At 35.1% G+C, this 23077-nt stretch overlaps 1 protein-coding gene and 1 long non-coding RNA gene across 2 annotated transcripts; both read right to left on the reverse strand.

Annotated features, from left to right (window-relative positions):
• Window positions 1-1971: 1971 nt before the first annotated feature.
• LOC142544732 (uncharacterized) lies at window positions 1972-2588 on the reverse strand. Its single transcript, XR_012820094.1, has 2 exons — window positions 2350-2588; window positions 1972-2269 (listed from the first exon to the last, which is right to left on the reverse strand). It is a non-coding gene; the product is annotated as an uncharacterized LOC142544732 (long non-coding RNA).
• Window positions 2589-17247: 14659 nt separating this feature from the next.
• Window positions 17248-19071, reverse strand: LOC142546382 (aspartic proteinase PCS1). Its single transcript, XM_075654066.1, has one exon. It carries the CDS (start codon window positions 18819-18821, stop codon window positions 17508-17510), a length of 1314 nt encoding a protein of 437 aa, XP_075510181.1. The 5' UTR covers window positions 18822-19071; the 3' UTR covers window positions 17248-17507.
• Window positions 19072-23077: the final 4006 nt, after the last annotated feature.

Consider the following 23077-nt stretch of genomic DNA (forward strand, 5'->3'; position numbering starts at 1 on the left):
AATATACAAAGAAAAACATGTATATATCTAGTGTTTATATGGAAATAAAGAATAAAAAGAAAAAATAAAGTATTATTAATTGAAATACCTTAAACAAAATCATTTAACAGATTTCATATAATTCATTTTATTTCTAAGTACTTGTGCAAACATTGGGGATTTATCAACTTCCTCTACAATTTGTAGTAAGGACTGTATGAATAATGTCTTAATGCAATAATGGCTACTTGATAATTAATTTAATATTCATTGAATTTCTTATAAAAATAATTTCTAGGTCAATTTTTTTTTTTTTTTTTTGGAGAGTCACATGCTAAACAATATGTAGACATGAGAGGCTGCACCAATGTGAGTGTCAATGGGTTGTGTCCTGTTAAGCCATGAATCCGAGAGTGGTTTTGGGGCCGTGTCTCGCTGCTAGTGATGTCTCAATCCTTCGAAATCAGTCTTATCTTTAATTTGCAGCTAGTGTGTCACCATCAGAGACACTCTTATTTATTAAAATATAACGTCTATCTTTCATGACTCACCTATCCAATCAGATCAAACGACACAATGTCAGTAACATGACACGAGAGTATTTCTCAAGGGATAACTCATCTCATTACTTTTTTCACCATTTAAGATATAGAGATCAGAAGAAAGATTCTCAAAAGGCTTTACAACTATATTTATGTTTCGAACTCTTAACCCAACACAGATCTAACCCATTAATTTTTGGGGATGGATCATGATTCTCCTCTCATAGTATATGCTTAAAACTCTCTGCACTTGTTGCATGTTACACTGTTGTTTTTTGTAGAAGAAAATTTGAAGCAAAATAAAATTTTATATAAAAAATTTATAGATTATATTCAAGTAAAGAAGTTTTAGGGGTGATTTTTATGATTAGCTAAATTAATTTCAAAATTAATTAGGATAATTCTGATGATAAACCATGGAGGAAATGGTTGTGTCACGTCCTATAAAATTTTCTGACATGTAGGAGCGGATATACGTTTATCTATTTGCTAAAAGTATTCAATAAGAGTGGTTTGCAAATAACTCCTAAAAATTAGAGAAATAAAAGTAATTTATAACATCGGTTTTACTGAAATTATTGCTAACTACTTTTAATCGGAGTGGTTACAAACTACTCGTAAATATTAAAGCGATGGAAACGATTATATATCAGCATTTTTCGAAAGCCATTGCTTAAAAGTATCCAATAGGAGTGCCAAAAATGATTTTTTTGAAAAACAATCTTCAAAACTATTTTTTAGTGTGGATTAAAGATTGAAATTTGACAACATAGATAACTAAAAAAAAACAGCGAGAAAATGCAATTTTAGTCATATAATTGTTTTATTTTAGATTTTGGTAATGTAACTCGTCAAAATTTGATATTTATCCAATAACTTTTATTTTATTTTTTGTTTTGGATTTTTTTCCCTCCAAAAGTAAGAAAACCCACTAAATATTATCTATTTGACAATGATGTTCTCATACATAACTCATCTCGAGAGAATAAAATATACATTACATGTTTCAAATTTCAACTAAGCAAAAAAATTTAATACGTTTCATATACTCTCATCAAATGATTTACAAATGAGAGCAATATTGAACAAAATTACATTTTTTTTTCCAAATATACATGACCAAAATTGTAATTTCAGGTAAATAATAATCTGATCGCCGCGTTTCTCCACTGCTCTGCAACTTAAATCAATAGCTCATGCAAGAACGTGGAGTTCTTGTTACTTGAGGATATTGTCCTCGGATAAAGCCAACGAGCCAAATATGTTTATCCGTATGGATCCAGAAGAGAAGGCATGTAAAATTATATGCAAACAAACATTCCAATCATCAATATTGTTCCCTAGTACAATATTGTGCAAATTTTTTTGTCATTTGTTTCCTTTGTCTGATAAATTTGGAGATATCTTCCAAATTTAATAATCTTTTAATTTAAGACGAGATTTTGAGAAATTAATATAAGCTAAATTTCATTTTGTTACTAAATATTTCAGACGCAGTTACAACCATTGGACGTGACGAACCTGACATTATCCCCCATTGGGAGTAACACTTCCGTGTAAGATAGAATTTTCCACATTTCCGAGTCCAGTTTTTGGGAGAAAGAAAAGAAAACGATGAATGACATAACCTTGTGCAAATTATATGAGAAGGAAACTAGAAATTTCACCCCTATTATGTCTGAACTACAGCATAAGCATAGAAAAACACTCTTCAAACTCCTCATCGATTGTTAATTTCTTGCCACCATCTGCACCCAGAGACCAACAAATGCTTCAATACTTTATGTATTTCAATTTGAAAATATCAACATACAAACATTAGATTTACCTCGATCACCAGAGGAAAGAATATAATCACTGGGATCTATCCCACTCGAGAGAAGCAGATACTCAAGTTCCTTATAATCCGCATAATCCGGGTACCCGAGTTCCGAAAGGCTTCCGAATCCTAGGAGCTCCGCCTCGTGGTCGGATAACGTCACTGATTCACTGGAAGTCGGTTTTGTTACTGATCTGTATTCTATGCTCCCAGAAAACGCAGAACCAGGTTCGTTAGATGCTCGAGTTTTCGAATGTCCGGGATCGGTTTTATCCTCATTACATGTCAACATGGTAGAGTCTAAGTTGCTGTATCTAATATATTCGCCGCCCATTTTCTTGGGATCCACGATGGGATCAGAAGAAGGATCAATATATTCAAGAACTTGACTCCATCGCACATGTTTTGGCCGAGGCACTCCCACTGGTTCAGCCTGCATTTTTCTTTTCTTATACAAGAAATCTACCCTGCAGGTATCCAAAACAAAACCCATCAAATTAAGTGGGAAAAAAAGAAGAAGAAAAAAATCGACTCTTCATTTGAGTTTCAGTATATTTATAAATTCGTAATTTTTTTCTTCCATTACGTATTCAAGAAAATACTATTTCCTGCTCTCCTGGCAACTCACAAACGAACAAGACTTCAAACTTGAAATAAAAAATAAAATTAGTGATCGGAAAAAAATGTACATACCTGTTTATTTCAGTTGGGCTGCTCATATTTACCTCTATCGTGATCTTTGAAGGCGAACAGTGATGCGCGCTATGTATGTATAATTATATATATATATATATATATATATCGTTTGGTACTAAAATAAAAAACAAGATCTAGAAATACATTCAATCTCATTTTTTTGGTACAATAATTTGGAAAAAAAAAATAGATATATTATGCAAAAAACCTCGCTCACGCTTGTGCAATATCGTGAAGTAGATTATCTCTTGCTTTCTATTAAGTTTGGTCATAATAGAGCCAAAATATTTTGTGTCACATCTATTTTGTTTTGTTTCGTTTATTTTTTTTTCAATTCATTATTTCAAAATTAAAATTTAGTCTCTAACTAATTTTTATAATCATGATATGATTCTCATTAATTATAATCAAATTATAACATATGATCAATTCAAATTGTAGTATAATTTTTTATTAATTTTTATTAATTATGATATTATCATTATTTGAAATAAATAAAACTATTAATCCTAAAAATGGTACAAACCTGAAAGAAGCCTACATTACCTTCCACTGAACAGAATAAAATAAATCTGTATATATATATATATGTGTATATATAACCCCACATTCTACAATCTTCCTCTGAATATAATAAAATAAATCTCCCTCTTCTTTGGTTAGATTATATATATTCCTTGGGATTTTCCCATGCACAATCTTCCACCGAAAAAAATATAATAAATTTTTCGCTTCTTTTGTCACTGCACGCGCTTGTTACAGTGTTTGGCGTCTAATCCTCCACATAAATATAAGTTTTATTAATTATTTTTTGACTTTAAAATTGAATCTTCTAGTCACTGTTTAGCTCATTAATAAAATAATGAAAAATAAATAATATAAATATGATAAATTAATATATTTATATATGTGATATATTGATTTTTTTTCCGTAGAATTTCAATCAAGTATTACAAAATAGTAATAATTAATCAATCAATATTTTATATTTCTCATCTAATAAAACTTTATTTGATTAATATTTTGATTTATAACATATTTTTAAAAATATTTTTCAACGCTTAGTACAATAAATAAATTTGTAATTTTGGGATTCTATCATTAAATTTGTCTCGTTGCACAATTTTGATATATTATATTATTAGATTTCAATATTAGTTTTTTAATTTAAAAAATAATTTTTTTTTCTGAAATGTTGATATCACGTTATATACGCAGGGGCGGAGCTACATGCTCTTGTACCCGGGCGGCCCAATTTTTTTAAAAAAATTTATGTGTAAATTATGTATAATTTTGAAATAATATGATATTAGTTCGGGTAAATCAATTTAAAATATTAAAAGATTCTAAAATTTAAAATTTTAGCCTGGACAGAGCCATATTTCTGGCTCCATCTCTGTATATATGTCAACCAAAAAACTAAAATTCGCCCCCAAAAATTAAAAAAAAAACAATCAACTTTAAATGGACTGCAAATAAACGGCACGAGAAAATATTAAAACTCATAAAAACAAGTTTGTCCCTTCTTTGATTCGCGTGAGTTTTAATCTCTAGAAATCGAGAGCAGCAGTACGGAAACCTGCGACTTTTGTGGCTTACGTTTCAATAACCATCTGAGGTCCACCTGAATTTGACCATGTAGCGAAGACGTGTAATTTTTTTTATTGGAGATAATATCTGAATTCAATTCAAAAAGAAAAAAATTCAGAATATAGAAGAGTTTTAAAATATATTATATTTTCAACCCATCTCATTCTTATCTTATACTTTTTTAAACGGATCCCTTCATTTTCAAATTTTGTTCGTAGATTATTATAACAAACATTTTTTCACATACATAAGATTCATATTTTTTAGCAAGATCAGATGGTTACCTTGTCCAAACGACGGGACTGAGTTTGGAAATAGGAGTGAGATCATGTGCATGCCAAACTAGTTTGATTTGAGATCGATTGTCTTTGAGTTTTAAATATCATTTTTATTATTCTTATATTGTATGTTACATAATATATTGATTAAAAACTTACTTTCAATATGTATGTGTGTGTATATATATATATATATTGATTAAAACTATAAAATAAAAAGATACAATTGTATTATCATAAAAATTTGATAACTCGAAGTCAATATTTTATTTAAATATACTCGACAACTTTAAATTTTCCCCATTTGAAAACAAATAAAAAACAAATACCGTTTTCTAGGTGCGTCTGCTGCATCGGAATATGAAATAGGTAGCAGGGATGTGGCGTCGACATAAATACACATGCATGCATGTGATTGCCAAACGCAGCGCGGATCCATTCATGCAAAACTGTGGGTTTGGTAAACTATCTCAGCCCAACTTGCCAAAATATCGAAGTTTCGATGTTTCAATATTTTGTTATATTTATGACATGTATTATTATATATATCTAATGCATCTGGCAAACACTTACATGTGATATTGTGTACGAGGTACACATGTACCGTTTGACTCATAGTAGTAATATTTTTTAATAATAAAATGTAAAAAAATGATAGTTAATATAATGTTTGATTTGAATTATTAATTTGATTGAATTTGAGATAATGTGATATTACCATTTTGTCTTTTTGAAAATATTTATAATATTATTTATTAAGAGTAATATTGTAATTTCAATTCAATGAATTGATTGATATGAGATAAATGATTAATGTAAGATAAATGATTGATTGATGAAAAAATAACACAGTGCACAAAACATGATATTAGATTGGATAAAAATACGAATATAAATATAGATAACTAATATAGCGAACCAAACGGTATCATATTGTAGGACTTGTCATGTAAGCAATTGACGGACTATGACACTAAACATACAATCCCGAGACACTCGGAAAAACTTGGGGTATGGTAAAGTATGAAATATCATGTAGAAATGTTGAATTTTTATGATGTATTAACATCTTTGGAAGAGGAAATGTTTCACTAAACATAACAATGATTCGCGTCACAATTTAAACAAACCAGTTGATACACGAATTGTGGGGCCCTTAGCTCCTAATCGTTATTACAATGCACTTTGATTAGGGTTAACTAATTACAGCGAAAAACGGGTTTAAAATTTTCTTTACAATGAGCCCAAATCATTTTATTTGAATATTAAAAATAGTATTTAATCTCATGTCATAAATATGCCCACACATAATCAAAATCAATTATATACAAACAACTCATATCCTCGGGACATGCCCCGGTATATAGATACATATACATATATACTAGAAAAAAAGATATAAACATAAAACCTCAGCCCAACCTGTGGCTCCCTCCAGAAGTACCCTCTCCGGTCTCCTAATATCCTGGACTACATGCCATTGTCCACACACAAAGACAACAACAACCCCCATTGGGGTGAGAAAAGCTCCGTATGGAACAACCAATCATATATACCACAGATATCTAAACAATGATATATGGTATGCAATGCATGTATGTCGTGGAGGTATCGGGTCAAATGCCCATCCACTGAGCACATGTCAGAATCAATCGAATCGCTATCAAATCAATGCTCGAGCTGGCACACCGCCCTCAATAAGGGATACTCGTATGATAGCGTCGACAAAGCGCCATCAAATCCCAAATCTCATATCCAATCATCGGGGCCACAATTGTCTATGCTTTACGGGTCATATAATACCAACATAGCAATTATGTTCACAGACCCTAGAATCCAATCAAATCATATCAGGGTATCCAAGGCTCATAGCTCAACGTGCATGTCATGTATCGATGTAGGCATCAAACGATGTGTGTTAACAAAACATTTATTTTATACATCGATATCTCAATGTCATGTATGCCACATCAATCAACAAATAAGGCATATAGACATGTATTCTCATTCCAATCAATCAAATCAATCCGACATATATCATATAATGCAGATACCTGTCGTATGTTACCCGGTCGCAATATACCTCAATTCTTCGTTTCCAACTGATGTAGCCTGAAGATATTGATATAACACTTTATCTACATAAATAACATACTCATTCCAATCAATAACATAATTCAAAATCATTAATATGAGTTTCAAATATCATTTGAAACTTCAAAAATTCATATCAAATCCAAATCATATCATAATTCAATTCCAAATTCGAATATGAGTTTCTTGTTGGTTATTCTACTACATACATGAATTTCAACTTCAAATACAGGCTATTCCAGCACTTTGATATTTAGAGCTGCTGGAACTAGAAGAAAATTACCTCAGTCAGAAGCCCTCGATGCGACAATCACAAATATATAATTTGTTTCGCGTTTAGACAGCGTTTCGAAGTCGATTTGGACGAAGAAAATCGAATTCCAACTTCCCCTCAAAGTTTTCTGAAAAGAAATGATGAAGGAAAAGAAGGAAAGAAGTTATTCTTATCCCCACCGATCACGCGCTCGGGCGGTAGAATTCTCGCGCCCGAGCGCGAGACATTCTGTCCCCGAGTGTGATTTATGTCGCGCTCGGGCGTAAAACATTACCGCTCGGGCGCCGCAAGTTCTGCCCGAACACTAAGTTTACATACCTTGGCGCTCGGGCGGTCATTTTCTACCGCCCGGGCGCCACATCTTCTATACACATATTAATTTTTTGTACTATATTGGCGTCCGGCCTCTCCACTCGAGCTCTTACAACGTCAATTCATATTCAATATTCATTTTCTCAATTTCATTGTCATGATATACATCATATACATAATCACATGACAATTTCATAATTATCGATAATCAACATGGGATTTATGATAATACGATACACGGTCCTTACATTTCTCCCCCTCTTAAAAGATTTCGTCCTCGAAATCTTAAACATCTCTATATACATAACATTGGCAAACATATATATGTTACCAGTTATAGTACATATCAAAACTAAAATCAGTAAACGGATCAGAATACATCGAATACAATGGAACAGATGAACTAGTATCAAATAAATGCGGATACGAATCTAGCATTTTGCTTTTCAATTCCCACGTCGACTCTTCCACACCATGTCGTATCCATTGTACTCGAACCAACGGAATCGATTTATTTCGCAATATCTTTTTCTTTCGATCCATAATGCGAACAGGTTGTTCAACATAGGAAAGAGAAGGATCAAGTTCAACCTCATCAGGTGCAAGCACATGCGATGGATCTGGTTCATATTTCCTCAACATAGAAACATGAAACACATCATGAATAGTAGATAGAGCTGGTGGCAATGCCAATCGATAAGCAAGATCGCCAACTCGATCCAGAATCTCGTATGGACCAACATATCGAGAAGATAATTTCCCTCGCATGCCGAATCGAACAGTGCCTCTAAAGGGAGATATTTTCAAAAACACTTTGTCACCTTTCTGGAATTCCAAGGGTCGTCTTCGTTTATTCGCATAACTCGTTTGACGATCCTGAGCAGCTTACATCCGCTGCCGAATTAACTGAACATTATCGTTCATTTCCTGTATCATTTCAGGTCCAGTCAATTGTCTCTCTCCAATCTCATCCCAGAATAACGATTATCTACATCGTCTCCCATATAGAGCTTCAAACGGTGCCATACCGATACTCGTCTGAAAGCTATTATTATAAGAAAATTCAACCAATGGTAAGGCATCTTGCCATCCCATTCTAAAATCCATCACAATCGCACGCAACATATCCTCTAACGTTTGAATTGTACGCTCAGTCTGGCCATCAGTTTGGGGATGATAAGCAGTACTTATAGCCAAACGCGTACCCATCGCTTCCTGAAAACTACCCCAGAATTTAGAAGCAAATCTGGGATCACGATCAGATACAATTGAGACTGGCACACCGTGCAGTCTCACAATATTCTCGATGTATAAACGGGCCATTATTTTATAAGGATAAGTCCGTTCATACGGAATGAAATGCGCAGATTTCGAAAGCCGATCAATAATGACCCAAATAGCATCACAGCCCTTGGGCCAACGAGGTAAATGAGTCACAAAATCCATAGCAATATGTTCCCAATTCCATTTCGGGATTTCGAGACTATGGAGCAATCCTCCAGGTTTCATTCTCTCGGCTTTCACTTGCTGACAGACAAGACATTTAGAAATAAACTCAGCAATGTCTTTCTTCATACGTTTCCACCGGAATTGAGGTCTCAATGTCAAATACATCTTTCGACCTCCAGGGTGAATACTGTATTTGCTACAATGTGCTTCTCGAAGAAGGGCATATTTCAAATCAGAATCATCAGAAACTACCAGCCGACCATTAAGTCGTAAAGAACCATCAGAAGAAATTTGAAATCCAGACTGATGTCCAGCAGATACAAGTTCTTTCGACTTTTGGATCTGAGCATCGCTTCGTTGGGCTTTTCGTATTTTCGATATCAAGTTCGGCTCAATTTGCAATGCTGAGACAGTGACAGAATTTCAATTCGAGTGAAAAGTCCAGCCAGAAGTACATATATCCTCTTGTACTTTGGCGACACAAACAGATGCTAGAACAGAATCATAAACTTTCCGACTAAGGGCATCCGCAGTGACATTCACCGGTCCAGGGTGATATTGAATCTCACAATCAAAATCCTTCAGGATATCCATCCACCTGCGTTGCCTCATATTCAAATCAGATTGAGAAAAGAGATATTTCAGACTTTTATGATCCGAATATATAACAAACTTTTCTCCATACAAGTAATGGCGCCAAATTTTCAGAACAAACACAATGGCGGTCAATTCAAGATCATGAACAGGATAACGTGTTTCATGAGATTTCAATTGACGAGAGGCATTAGCAACCACTTTGCCATGTTGCATCAGAACACAGCCCAAACCTTTACCAGACACATCTGTACACACCACAAATTCTTCGGTACCTGAGGGAATAGTAAGCACATGTGCTGTGGTCAATCTCGTCTTCAATTCAAGAAAACTAGCTTCACATTCATCTGACCAAATGAATCGCTGATTCTTATGTGTCAGTTGAGTAATAGGTTTAGCTATTTTCGAAAATCCTTCAATAAAACGACGATAATATCCAGCTAAACCCATGAAGCTACGGATCTCAGGAACATTCGTAGGTCTCGGCCAATTCAATACAGCTTCGACCTTCGCAGGATCAACAGATATGCCATGACATGGCCCAAAAATACCACTTTGTCCATCCAGAATTCACATTTGGACAATTTGGCATACAAATGACTAGTACGAAGAATTTGAAGTACCAGTCTCAGATGTTCAGCATGCTCCTTTTTCGATTTCGAATACACAAGAATATCATCAATAAATACAATAACGAATCGATCAAGATAATCTCGAAAGACACGATTCATTAAATCCATAAATACAGCAGGAGCATTCGTGAGACCGAAAGGCATAACAAGGAACTCATAGTGGCCATACCTGGTACGAAAAGCAGTTTTGGGCACATCTTCGTCTTGAACTCGTACTTGATGATACCCAGAACGAAGATCAATTTTCGAGTATACAGAAGTACCCTGAAGCTGATCAAATAAGTCATCAATACGAGGAAGTGTGTACTTGTTTTTCATAGTAGCCCGATTCAGTTGCCTATAATCGATACACATTCGCATAGTACCATCTTTCTTCCGAACAAATAAAACTGGAGCTCTCCAAGGAGATACACTCGGTCGAGTATATCCCATATCGAGAAGATCCTGCAATTGTTCTTTCAATTCTTTCAATTCCAGAGGTGCCATGCGATAAGGAGCTTTAGAAATAGGCGCAGTCCCCGGCACCAGATCAATACTAAACTCAACTTCTCGATGAGGAGGAAAATCAGAAATCTCATCGGGAAATACATCCGGGAATTCTTTCGCAACAAGAATCTTAAATAAAGAAGACTCCTTCTTCGAAATATCAATAACGTAAATAAGATAACCCTCATCTCCGCTAGTCAAAAGTCGAGACATTTCCAAGGAAGATACCAATGGAATTTTGGCTTGGGAACCCTTGCCATAAAAATTCCACTTGAGTCCATCAATTGGTCGAAATCGAACCACTCCATGACAACAATCAACAGTAGCTCGATTTGCCATCAAGATATCCATGCCAACAATACAATCAAAATCGTGCATTGGGAGGACAATCAAATTCAGAAATACCACATTATCCTCATATATCAATACACAATTATGCACAACTTTCTCAGACAAAATAATCTTCTCTGCTGGCGTGGCTATCGACAAAGTATCATACAACGGGGTACACTCAATATCCTGAGATGCAACAAATGCATGAGATATGAATGAATGAGATGCTCCTGTATCAAATAAAACACGTGCAGGATAATCGCAAAGCGTGCAAATACCTGCAATCACGCCTCCAGGAGCTTCTCTCGCCTGATCCTCAGTCATGGCATACACTCTCACTTGAGGAGGAACTTGGGCACTCTGACCACCCGGTCCTCGATATAGTGGGACACTCGACTGCTGAAAATATGGAACAGGAACAGTAGGTCTCATCATACTGGGGCCACCTCTAAATCCTGGCTGGGGTTGGGAAGAAGTCGTACCCCTGTTCGGACATACACGAGATAAATGGTCTTCCTGCCCCCACTGATAACAAGTACCAAACATATCTCGACACTGCTCGATAATATGTTTACCCCCACAATGGCTACAGTAAGGAGCAATCACATGACTCCCTCTCTGTGATCCACTCGAACTCGAAGAAGACGAAAAAACAGAACCAGTCTTCTTAAACTTCTTACCTCTCGGCCGCAAAATAGGCTGCTGAGCTGACACTGGAGGTAGAGGAGTATACTGTGGACCTCCTCGCCTAAGTCCAGCCTCGGCTGCCTTAGCTCGTTCAACTGCCTCTGCGTAGCTGGTAGGAAATCCAGAAACCACATAAGTATATAAAACATGATGTAATCCATTTACAAACCTGTCATATTTTGCCCTCGCATTCCCAGCTACGTGAGGTGCATACTTCAACAGAGTAGAAAATTTTTAAGCATACTCCGCAACAGTCATCGTTCCCTGCTGCAGATTATTAAATTCATTCTCATGAGCAGTATAATAGGAAGGAGGGAAATACTGCTCCAAAAACTGGGCCTTGAAGACATCCCATGTGACTTCAATCCCGGCCTCTTTCAATCCAATCTCAGCGGCTTCCCACCAAGATTTAGCTCGGTCTTTCAGCTGATAGAGAGCAAGTTTCAGTCTCCGAGCCTTGGAATACTCAACAATATTAAACAAGTGCTCGATATCCTTTAACCAAGCATCTGCTCTTTCAGCACTCTCAGTGCCAAAGAACCTCGGTGGTTTCAAATCCTGGAATCGAGCCATCACTACATCCATGGACAATCCTTCAAATTGCCCAACTATTCTCTCAGTACTGCTATTCGCAGTTTCATTTGTGGGATCCATCTACAAATCAAAAGATGAATATCACAAATCAATATCAATTTCATAATACCATAATCTCATACCATCAATCTCATCAAATACTTATGCAAATTAAATCAAGTAGGTGCAAGTAATACAAATAAATCAAACACAAGCGCACAATTCATTTGTGCCTATTCAAGTGTACACAAAACTTAATCGAGCATTCCCAGCTATGCTCTGATACCATCTAGTGTGGGGCCCTTAGCTCCTAATCGTTATTACAATGCACTTTGATTAGAGTTAACTAATTACAGCGGAAAACGGGTTTAAAATTTTCTTTACAATGAGCCCAAATCATTTTATTTGAATATTAAAAATAGTATTTAATCTCACGTCATAAATATGCCCACACGTAATCAAAACCAACCATATACAAACAACTCATATCCTCGGGACATGCCCCGATATATAGATACATATACATATATACTGGAAACAAGACATAAACATAAAACCTCAGCCCAAGCTGTGGCTCCCTCCAGAAGTACCCTCTCCGGTCTCCCGATATCCTGGACTACCTGCCATTGTCCACACACAAAGACAACAACAGCCCCCCTTGGGGGTGAGCAAAGCTCCGTATAGAACAACCAATCATATATACCATAGATATCTAAACAATGATATATGGTATGCAATGCATGTATGTCGTGGAGGTATCGGGTCAAATGCCCATCCACTGAGCACATGTCAGAATCAATCGAATCGCTATCAAATCAATGCTCGAGCTGTCACACCGCCCTCAGTAAGGGATACTCGTATGATAGCGTCGACAAAGCGCCATCAAATCCCAAATCTCATATCCAATCATCGGGGCCACAATTGTCTATGCTTTACGGGTCATATAATACCAACATAGCAATTATGTTCACAGACCCCAGAATCCAATCAAATCATATCAGGGTATCCAAGGCTCATAGCTCAACGTACATGTCATGTATCGATGTAGGCATCAAACGATGTGTGTTAACAAAACATTTATTTTATACATCGATATCTCAATCTCAATGTCATGTATGCCACATCAATCAACAAATAAGGCATATAGACATGTATTCTCATTCCAATCAATCCGACATATATCATATAATGCAGATACCTGTCGTATGTTATCCGGTCGCAACATACCCCAATTCTTCGTTTTCAACTGATGTAGCCTGAAGTTATTGATATAACACTTTATCTACATCAATAACATACTCATTCCAATCAATAACATAATCCAAAATCATTAATATGAGTTTCAAATATCATTTGAAACTTCAAAAATTCATATCAAATCCAAATCATATCATAATTCAATTTCGACTTCGAATATGAGTTTCTTGTTGGTTATTCTACTACATACAGGAATTTCAACTTCAAATACAGGCTATTCCAGCACTTTGATATTTAGAGCTGCTGGAACTAGAAGAAAATTACCTCAGTCAGAAACCCTCGACGCGACAATCACAAATATATAATTTGTTTCGCGTTTAGACAGTGTTTCGAAGTCGATTTGGACGAAGAAAATCGAATTCCAACTTCCCCTCGAAGTTTTCTGAAAAGAAATGATGAAGGAAAAGAAGGAAAGAAGTTATTCTTATCCCCACTGATCACGCGCTCGGGCGGTAGAATTCTCGCGCCCGAGCGCGAGACATTCTGTACCCGAGTGTGATTTATGCCGCGCTCGGGCGGTAAAACATTACCGCTCGGGCGCCGCAAGTTCTGCCCGAACACTAAGTTTACATACCTTGGCGCTCGGGTGGTCATTTTCTACCGCTCGGGCGCCACATCTTCTGTACACATATTAATTTTTTGTACTATATTGGCGTCCGGCCTCTCCACTCGAGCTCTTACAACGTCAATTCATATTCAATATTCATTTTCTTAATTTCATTGTCATGATATACATCATATACATAATGACATGACAATTTCATAATTATCGATAATCAAAATGGGATTTATGATAATACGATACACGGTCCTTACATGAATAGTACGAATATCTTACGTACGAATATTTATTTTTGATCAATAGAGCGAATATCTAACGAACATGTTCGAATATTCTAAGACAAACTCGAACAATTCAAAATCTACCTATCTCGAGCAGGATTCGAGCATTAAATTCTTCATCAACTACAAGAAAATGTGAGTTTCCCAGCATGACATCAACAATGTGTACTAAAAGCACACCATCAATATTATTATTTACGGCATACAATTCCACGTGCACTTTCAAAAGTTTTATATCTTATACCAACAAAGGAGTGCAAATATTGCACGCCGTAAATAAATATTTTGACGGATTTACAACGCACAAAGCATGTTGTTATTAGTCCTAAATTAAATCTAATATTAACAGCACACCACATGTTGTCACTAGTCTTGTTTATTTAATATTGACAGTGCACTGTGTGCTGTCGATAGTCTTATTTATTTAGCGGCACCATAAAAAACAGGGTGTCTGTTGGGTTAAGCATGCATGAGTAAGAGTAGTACTTGGATGAGTGACATTTTTATAAGTTTTCATGTGTCAAACTATTGACGTTGTTCTGCTTGATTTTGTTGGTTAATTGGGCCATAAAACAGTGATACCATATTTTAATGGGTAATGTTGTCTTTTCTGAGGACTTGACCAACATTAGGGAAATGATAAGACAGATCTCTAAGGGATATGAGACAGTACAAGCAGATAGACACATACCTCCCTGGACTCATGGGCCTAACAGCCCGACCCATTAGCACCCAAGTAGGTGCACTCTGTGCTGCCACAAATATAAGGAAATTATAAGGTTGAACCTTGAATAACGGCTATAGCGTTTGGCCTAGTGGTAAGCGCTTGATCCTAAGAATTGGTATCATAGTGAAGTTCATGAGTTCGATTCACGTTGACTGCAATGAGTGCAATTATTAGGAGAGAGATTGTTGGGTGCAATAATTGTCCCTGCTGGAAGATCAACCGAACCGTAGTGCTTGAGCTACTGTGCGGTTTAAAAGATTTGAGTTGCACCATTACCACCAGCTATAACTTTTGGAAAAACGACAAGCGCTCGGTCCTATAGTACCAGTGAAATTCCTAACCACCATAGCTTATCATGATGTGCAATAATGAGATGTTTATCAATTTCTTGTTGATATGTTATGTTCGATCATGAGAGGCTTTGGTGGTTAGATTTAAGGGTTTAATTGGTGCCGCCGCTGAATAAACATGACTATTGACATCCTGTAGTGTCAATATTAAAAAAACATGACTATTGATTGCCTGCGGTGCACTGTGAATATAATATATAATTTAGGACTATTAACAACGTGCTTTGTGCGAACAAATTCGTCAGAATATTTATTTACAGATTGTTTGCACACTGTCGTTGGTATACGATATAAAATTTTTGACAGTGCGTGCACATGGAAGGTTAAACCGTAAATAATAATATTGGCGTTGTGTTTTTAGTACGCATCGTGGAACCACATTGCGAAAACTCACTTTTCTTGCAGGGACACAATCTTTACTGATTTTGATATGTCGATTTTGACATAGTTTTTAGTTAACTGAGCCCAGTTGGACTATTAAGAAGAACATTTTGTAAGTTATTTAATCACTTCCCTCCTAACACATCCACTGAACTTAACAAATAATATGTGTTTTAGATTGAAAAATATAATTAGTATATTTAAATGATTTTTCAAAGCGATTTGATCTTTATTTTAGCAATTGAATTCGATAAGGAGCACATATATTTTAATATTTTAGATTTTCTTATTTTTCATTAGGAAAGGTTACAATATTTGTCATATTTGTGAATAAAGGGAGACATAATTTAGATAATCAGTCATTCGAGCCTTTAAAATTTCACATACGATTCAATTTTTATTATTTTTTTGAATAATTGGTCACAAAAAACTTATAATTTCAGGTTTAAAATTAACTTTTATAATACACTTGCTTTTTTTAATTTTACTTTTAAATTATTTTACTATTAGTCTAAGAATAAAAAAATATATCTTACACAATTATTTCTATTATTTTTAAAAGTTTGGGCAATGAGATATCATTTTATCAAGCAACTGTTTAAAACATTTACTTTAATTGACAAGTTTTCCCTTTCTTTTGATAGTTGAGAAAAGATTCCAATTGAAAACATGAAAATGTTGCAAAATGAATGATTTAATTTGATTTGAGGGTGGAGTGTGCCAAAATTCTTGTATTATTGGATGATGCAAGTTGGTATGCTAAATATTTTTTTTAAAAATATAATATATTTTTCTCGGTCCTAACTTTGCCCGATTTGCTAAATTGATCATTTTAATAAATAAATAAAAAACAATTATTTGGAAGATAAATAGATAACTCTAAACTTAAGTAAAAGACGGTACATATATTATTTTCTCACCTATAAAGCTCAACTGACAGCGTTCTCTAGTACCATCCTATCACATCTCGCCCCCGTACACAAGCAGGTCGATAAAATCAAATGCTATGTACCGGTAGTCGTTCTTTCTTGTACTCACTTTACAAAAAAATAATACAAAAATATTTGGAGATAATTTCACATACCAATTTTGTGTGATAAATCTTCAACTCAATTTGATCTATGAAAAAACATTATTTTTTATTATAAAAAAATTAAGTTTCATTTAAAGTATCAATCGATTTGACCCGTTTCATAAAAACATACGTGATATCGTTTCAGAAGAGATTTACTCGAAAAAATAATGATCTTGTGACATTCTATAAACCAATTTGATCAAAATCTTCCACAAGGAAATTGAATATTAACAATAAATTATAAATAATTTAATGCACATATTTTTTCTCACCCAAATTAAATATATATAAATAATTTAATGCATATATATATATTTTTTTATATTATCAAACCAAAGTAAAGGAAGCATGGATACCTCCCCCCTTCTCCCAAGTATTATATTAGTATATCAGACTCAACCAATGAATAAATCACCAATTATTGCCCATTGGTAGTGCTCAGGCCAGCAGGCCACGAGGGTGATTCATTGATTGGGCCGCTGAAAAACAGATTTGGGCCCACCAATTAATCTACTAGGCCCAAAAGCGACGTGAAATTAACGATGAACACCAAATCTTTGTCCTTCTTCATCGCATCGCACCGAAGCAACGCCGATTCTTGAATTTTCCAGATCAAATTCCATCCACACATTCTGTTGATGATGATGCCCGATGATGTAAGCCTCCACCCCCAGCAGATCTGAGTTGCCAAACGTGAAGCAGTGTATCGAATCAATCTCCCGCACTTCTCCCGGGACCCGATACAGCAGCTGCTGCCCCGAGACGGTGATCTCCGCCCCATGAAACAGTAGGCTCACTGATGGAAGTTCGGGTAAATAAGTCGAGTTTGATGGTACCCGGAAGCATAAGTCGAACGCCCCCTGGAACACGAAGTTCGGGTCCTCGAAAACCCGCAGGATGTTGGTGGTTTGGTTCACGAATTCGTTTCTCAGAGCAGTGTAAGCTGGGCCGAGGAGGAAAGTGAACTGGGTACCTGAATCGACCATTGTTTGCCCTGCTCCGGTGTGGTCTGGTTCGAATACGTACTTTGGTAGCTGGAGCGGCTTATCCGAGACCTTGATGCCTTCGAGCTGGACTGTGTACGCCTCCCTGTTGAAATATGGCAGCGGGTTGGAAATTTGGATCAAAGGGGTGTAGTTCAAGGTCACAAGCCAAGTGAAATTGGAGTCTCCGAAGAGTAGAATACCGGGAAAATCCGAGCCCGAAATGCAGTACGAGAATCTCTTGAATTCCATTTGGGAGACGAAAGAGAGAGCGCCGCGGTTCATGCCCATCAGCCCGGTGGTCTTGCAATCCTCATCCGGATTGCTGCTGAACCCCGAATCCATGCACCCGAAAATGGTGTTGGAGAAATTCGACCCGGCGATAATAAAAGTGTCCATCGACAAAGTTCCTTCAGAAGACGATGCGTCCGCGTACGACAGAATGGCGTGGCAAAGATTCTTGGAATCGCACGAAGCGGGTATGGAGAAATCCTGAGTTCGGATCGTGCACGTGGGCGAAGAACAAGCGATTGGAGAGTAAGAAACCGATCGGGTCGGCTCGAAAACGGGTTGGTTTACCCGGGTCGCGTTGCATTGCAGCCATGAGAGCTCGCTGCCTGTGTCGAGCACCATGGTTACATTCTGCGGAGGCGTGCCGACAGACAGTGAAATCGTGAGAGTGACGTTGTGGGTGAAGGGAAGCTTGCTCGGGACAGATGGGATCTCTTGGATTTTCAGTGGCAAGACGAGGACTCTGGTTGAATTTGATCTGTTAATGCGCATTGATTCAGCCGACCCGAAAAGGATTATTCGGGTCTGGAGCAGTATGAGAAACGCAGTGAAGGAGAAGGTTGAGTGGATCTTCATGCTGGAGAAATTAAGGGAACTCTATGTTGAGTTTGGGAAGATGCAAGTGAAAGTAGGAAGTGGTACAGAGGAGGGTGTGATGGCAAGATACGACTGCTTTTGTTGGCTTCGAAGTTCGACACACCCAGGAAACTAATCCTCTGTTCCAAGGTGGGGATTACCAGCTTTCTTGTGTTAGGTGGTAAGGTCAATTCTTTATAAGATCTAAAAAAATCAAGTGTGATTCGTTCTGAATTGATGGAATAGACTTACGTTTAATAAATGTTCATGAATTTCATTTTCTTTATCGAAACACAAAGATTCATAATATTATTTATTTGATTAACGTGATTTATTGACTTTTAAATCTCATGCAAACCAAAGAACTAATACTGTAGTTTCCACGTTTAAAAAAAAGACCTTTCAATTGTAAAAGTTTGTAGATATTTACTAATGATCGGAGAAAATTATAGAATTGGTTATATAAATTGGGTATTTTTAAATTTTTGACTAGATCTTAATAATTTTTATATTTTTTTTACTTTTAATCATACTGACGACACTTTTGAAAAAAATGAACTTACTGCTGACACAGTGTCATGGTGTCAAATGCTTCAGGTATGACACGGGCAACTCCAACGCTGCGTCAAAAGGATGTTTTACACCATTTTGGCGCAGCTTTCAATATCCAATGGGGCTGCGCTCTTTTGGTCCTCTCCCCCTGCACCAAATTTGGCGCAGGGGTATTTTTTATTTTTATTTTTTTAATGTATATTTATTATAAATATTTGTATTAAAAAGTGTAAATATTATAAAATAATAGTATAATATTTATTTTAATAACTAAACATTTAATCCTAAAAATTTTAAAAAATATAATTGTTGATTTTTAAAATATTTATTTATTTATGTTAATTATTAATATTTAAAAACTAATTCGATTTTATTTTTTTAATGTTTGCTTTAACTGATCATTTGTAAGAAGAATATAGTTGTTTAGATGATTGAACTTGGATTCATGTTAATTTCTAAAAATAAATTATTTGTATTAAAATTATGTCAATTTTAATAATGAAGCATTTGTATTAATTCGTATTATAAACATTAGAGTTAATATATATAAAAATCAAATAAATAAATTTAACTATTAATAAAAATAAAATTATAATTATAATTATAATAATAATATTAACATTAATTATAATTATATTGTTAACTTTATAAATAAATAGTAAATAAAAAGAATATTTTAGAAATTTACTTTTTAGTGTAAGATTTGAAGTAAATGGTTGGAGATGAATGTTATATTTGGTGCAGAAACTGCACTATTTTGGTGCTGAAATTGCACTAAAATAGATTTATGGGTTGAAGATGACCTTATTATTACTAACATGGTGTCGGAGAGTGATTGTTCACATATCCAACATCATATCATCGCCGTTGGGTGAAAAACTTTAAAATGTAAAAAAAATCAATTTATTGCACTACGATTAATGTGCTAGTTTAAGACTTTGACAACTTTACCTGTGATTGATTTTATCACATTTTTCAAAGGCTTCGTTTAGTGCGAAAAAATAATACATTTATTGATCACTAAAACTATATAATTAACTTATCTGTATAAATTGATTTATCATCATACATCTCCACTTGATTTCTTTTTTAAGAGAACTGAAAAATGGAACGTTTGTTGTTTAACTAAAAATTACAGCGGATGATAACGATATAACTCAAACATTTTAAAATGTATAACAATTCAAACATCATGTTTCGTTGTTCTACTTAACAAAAACAATTTTCACACATCAATTATCTCTCACAATAATTGCACTCTTTGCACTTAATGACAATCGAACTCGTGACCTTAAATCTGATACCAATTGTAGGACTGAGTACTTGTCGTTTTACTAAAAATCATAACTTGTAGTGATGCAACTCAAATATTTTAAATTATACAATAACTAAAACATAATCGATTATCTATTAATCAAAAATAATTATTACACACAACAACGTTGATACTATGCAATAAATCGAAAGAGTCCAAACCAAAATATTAGTCCTTTCGCTCAAATCTGTTTTCTTTCCAACAAATGGCTTGTTAAACACTCAATAATCTGTTGTCGAACTTATATGAGCCCACTAAGACACGGACTAATTAATGCATGACATAATAATATTAAATTATTTTAAAATTAAAATTTATTGATTGATAATTATATTATATTATATATTATATTATATATATAAAAAAAACAAGAAACAAAAATTTGAACAAATATTCTTGACCGTAGAAGAAGTTGTGCTGTTCCCCACAAGGGCTTTTATGAGGTTAGTTGCAATTCTCATTTAAGGGATTAATTCTAGCATTAAGTGCTTCTGTGGCTAATCAATGTTGGAAAGCAAAATATCTTAACGTCACCTTTCAATTTTGATTAAATAATAGTAAGTAATATTAATTGTAACGGTGATAATGATAATAATATAATACTAATTTTATAAACCGTTGGGTGGCGAGAAATAGTTATACGTTTCCTAATTCTTTAGATATAATTAGTTTATGTTATTTTGTCAACCACACTTGTCAGTTTAGGAAAATAATTCTGAATTTTGCGCCTTGTGGTGAATTATCCAGAGAGATACCTGGAAACAACAATCAAAACAAGAAATCTAAATCAAGACAGAAATAGTAAGATCTAAGTTCAAATCTCAGTGTGAGATCTTATTAATATCTTCTATGTTTGATCACAAGTTCATTGGAAATAATGACACAAAGACCACTATATATATATATATATATATATATAGTAATATTGTTTTTTGAGTCATCATCTTTAAAGAAATTTAACTCCTTAATCAACTCAAACTCTATCACTTATTTCCAATCCTAATCAAACTCTCTTTTGCTAACAACATTAGTAGGGGACACGAGACATATATAGAGACATTCCTCACATGTCTTGTGTATTTTCATCCTCTACATTATGATGTTATAAACATAAGTTTGAAAATAAATATTTTTTTTAAAGCGTAAAAATTAATTTTTTAAAAAATATTTAAAATAACCTATATCATTTATGGTTTTATTTTATTTTATTTATAATATATAAATTTTTAGTAATACCCCATTTGATGAAGTAAAGCGGAATGTTCTTTCCTCAAAACCCATGCCCACTTAACGTGAAGCTTTTTCCGAGATCCACCATGATGAAAGTAGGCGGAAATTAATGCTTGGCTCACAGACTACTGCCCTGCAATTGGAGGGTTCGCCCTAGCCTCACATAGCGTACCACTTCCAACACACGATTATTCTGATTCTCCTGTTGATGATGCTTCACAATCTTCGGACACCTCCAGTAGTATGCGACATGGGTGACCTTGGTCTCCAAAGTGCAACAAACCAAATCATACCTTGGATACATGAATTGGAATCCTGCCCGTGATCTAAGGGCAAATTCTGCTTCAACATCTGGCGGAACACAAGATCAACAACCACCACCTTTTAGCAAAGAAAAAATTGAGGTGCTTCAAAAAATGTTTAGCCAGACCATTCCAACCAACAATTCATCGGTTATTGATATTGGGAATGCACTCCACAAAGATACCAACCCTTCGCGTTCTTACTCTCAAAACACGTCCTATCCAACTTCTGGATAATTGATTCAGGTGCATCAACGCAAATGACTGGAAATTTATGGTTGTTCCATTTGTACTGCCCAGGGGGCGCAGCCAGGATTTATAAGTATCTGGGGCTGACTCCATTCTGTGTTAGACACAGTAATAGCTAGCTTCAGTGAAAATCGAACCGAATTTTCTAAAATCGAATTAATCGAACTTTTTTCCGACAAACTGAATCGACCAACATTGGACTTGTTGTACGCGTCGTTAGTCAATTTATGAATAGAGTTACGATATCTCACATGTATGTTGTACACAAAATTCTAAGATACCTCAAAAGTTATACATGAAAAGGGCTGTGCTCTTCAAAAGGTCCTCAGAAAAAGACATTAAAGTGTGCAATGATACTGATTGGACTGGATCTTATATTGATAGACGTTCTACATCAGTGTTACGTATATTTGTGTGGGGTGATTTGGTAACCTCGATAATCAAGAAGTAATCTGGGATGGCATGCACGTAGCAGTGCAAAGGCGTAATATCGAGCTCTAGCTCATGGAGTACGCGAAGGAATGCTTGCTGAATTAAATCTTTGGGACAAATGACCTTTGAAAGTAAGGAGTGACATTTAATATGTTATTAGCAAAGCCAAAAATCAC

The sequence above is a fragment of the Primulina tabacum genome, chromosome 5 (assembly GCF_025594145.1).
Source record: "Primulina tabacum isolate GXHZ01 chromosome 5, ASM2559414v2, whole genome shotgun sequence".
Lineage (NCBI taxonomy): Eukaryota > Viridiplantae > Streptophyta > Magnoliopsida > Lamiales > Gesneriaceae > Primulina > Primulina tabacum.

What these genes read in the sequence shown, in the direction of transcription:
- LOC142546382 (XM_075654066.1), bottom strand. Translation starts at nt 18,821, where the DNA reads ATGAAGATCCACTCAACCTTCTCCTTCACTGCGTTTCTCATACTGCTC.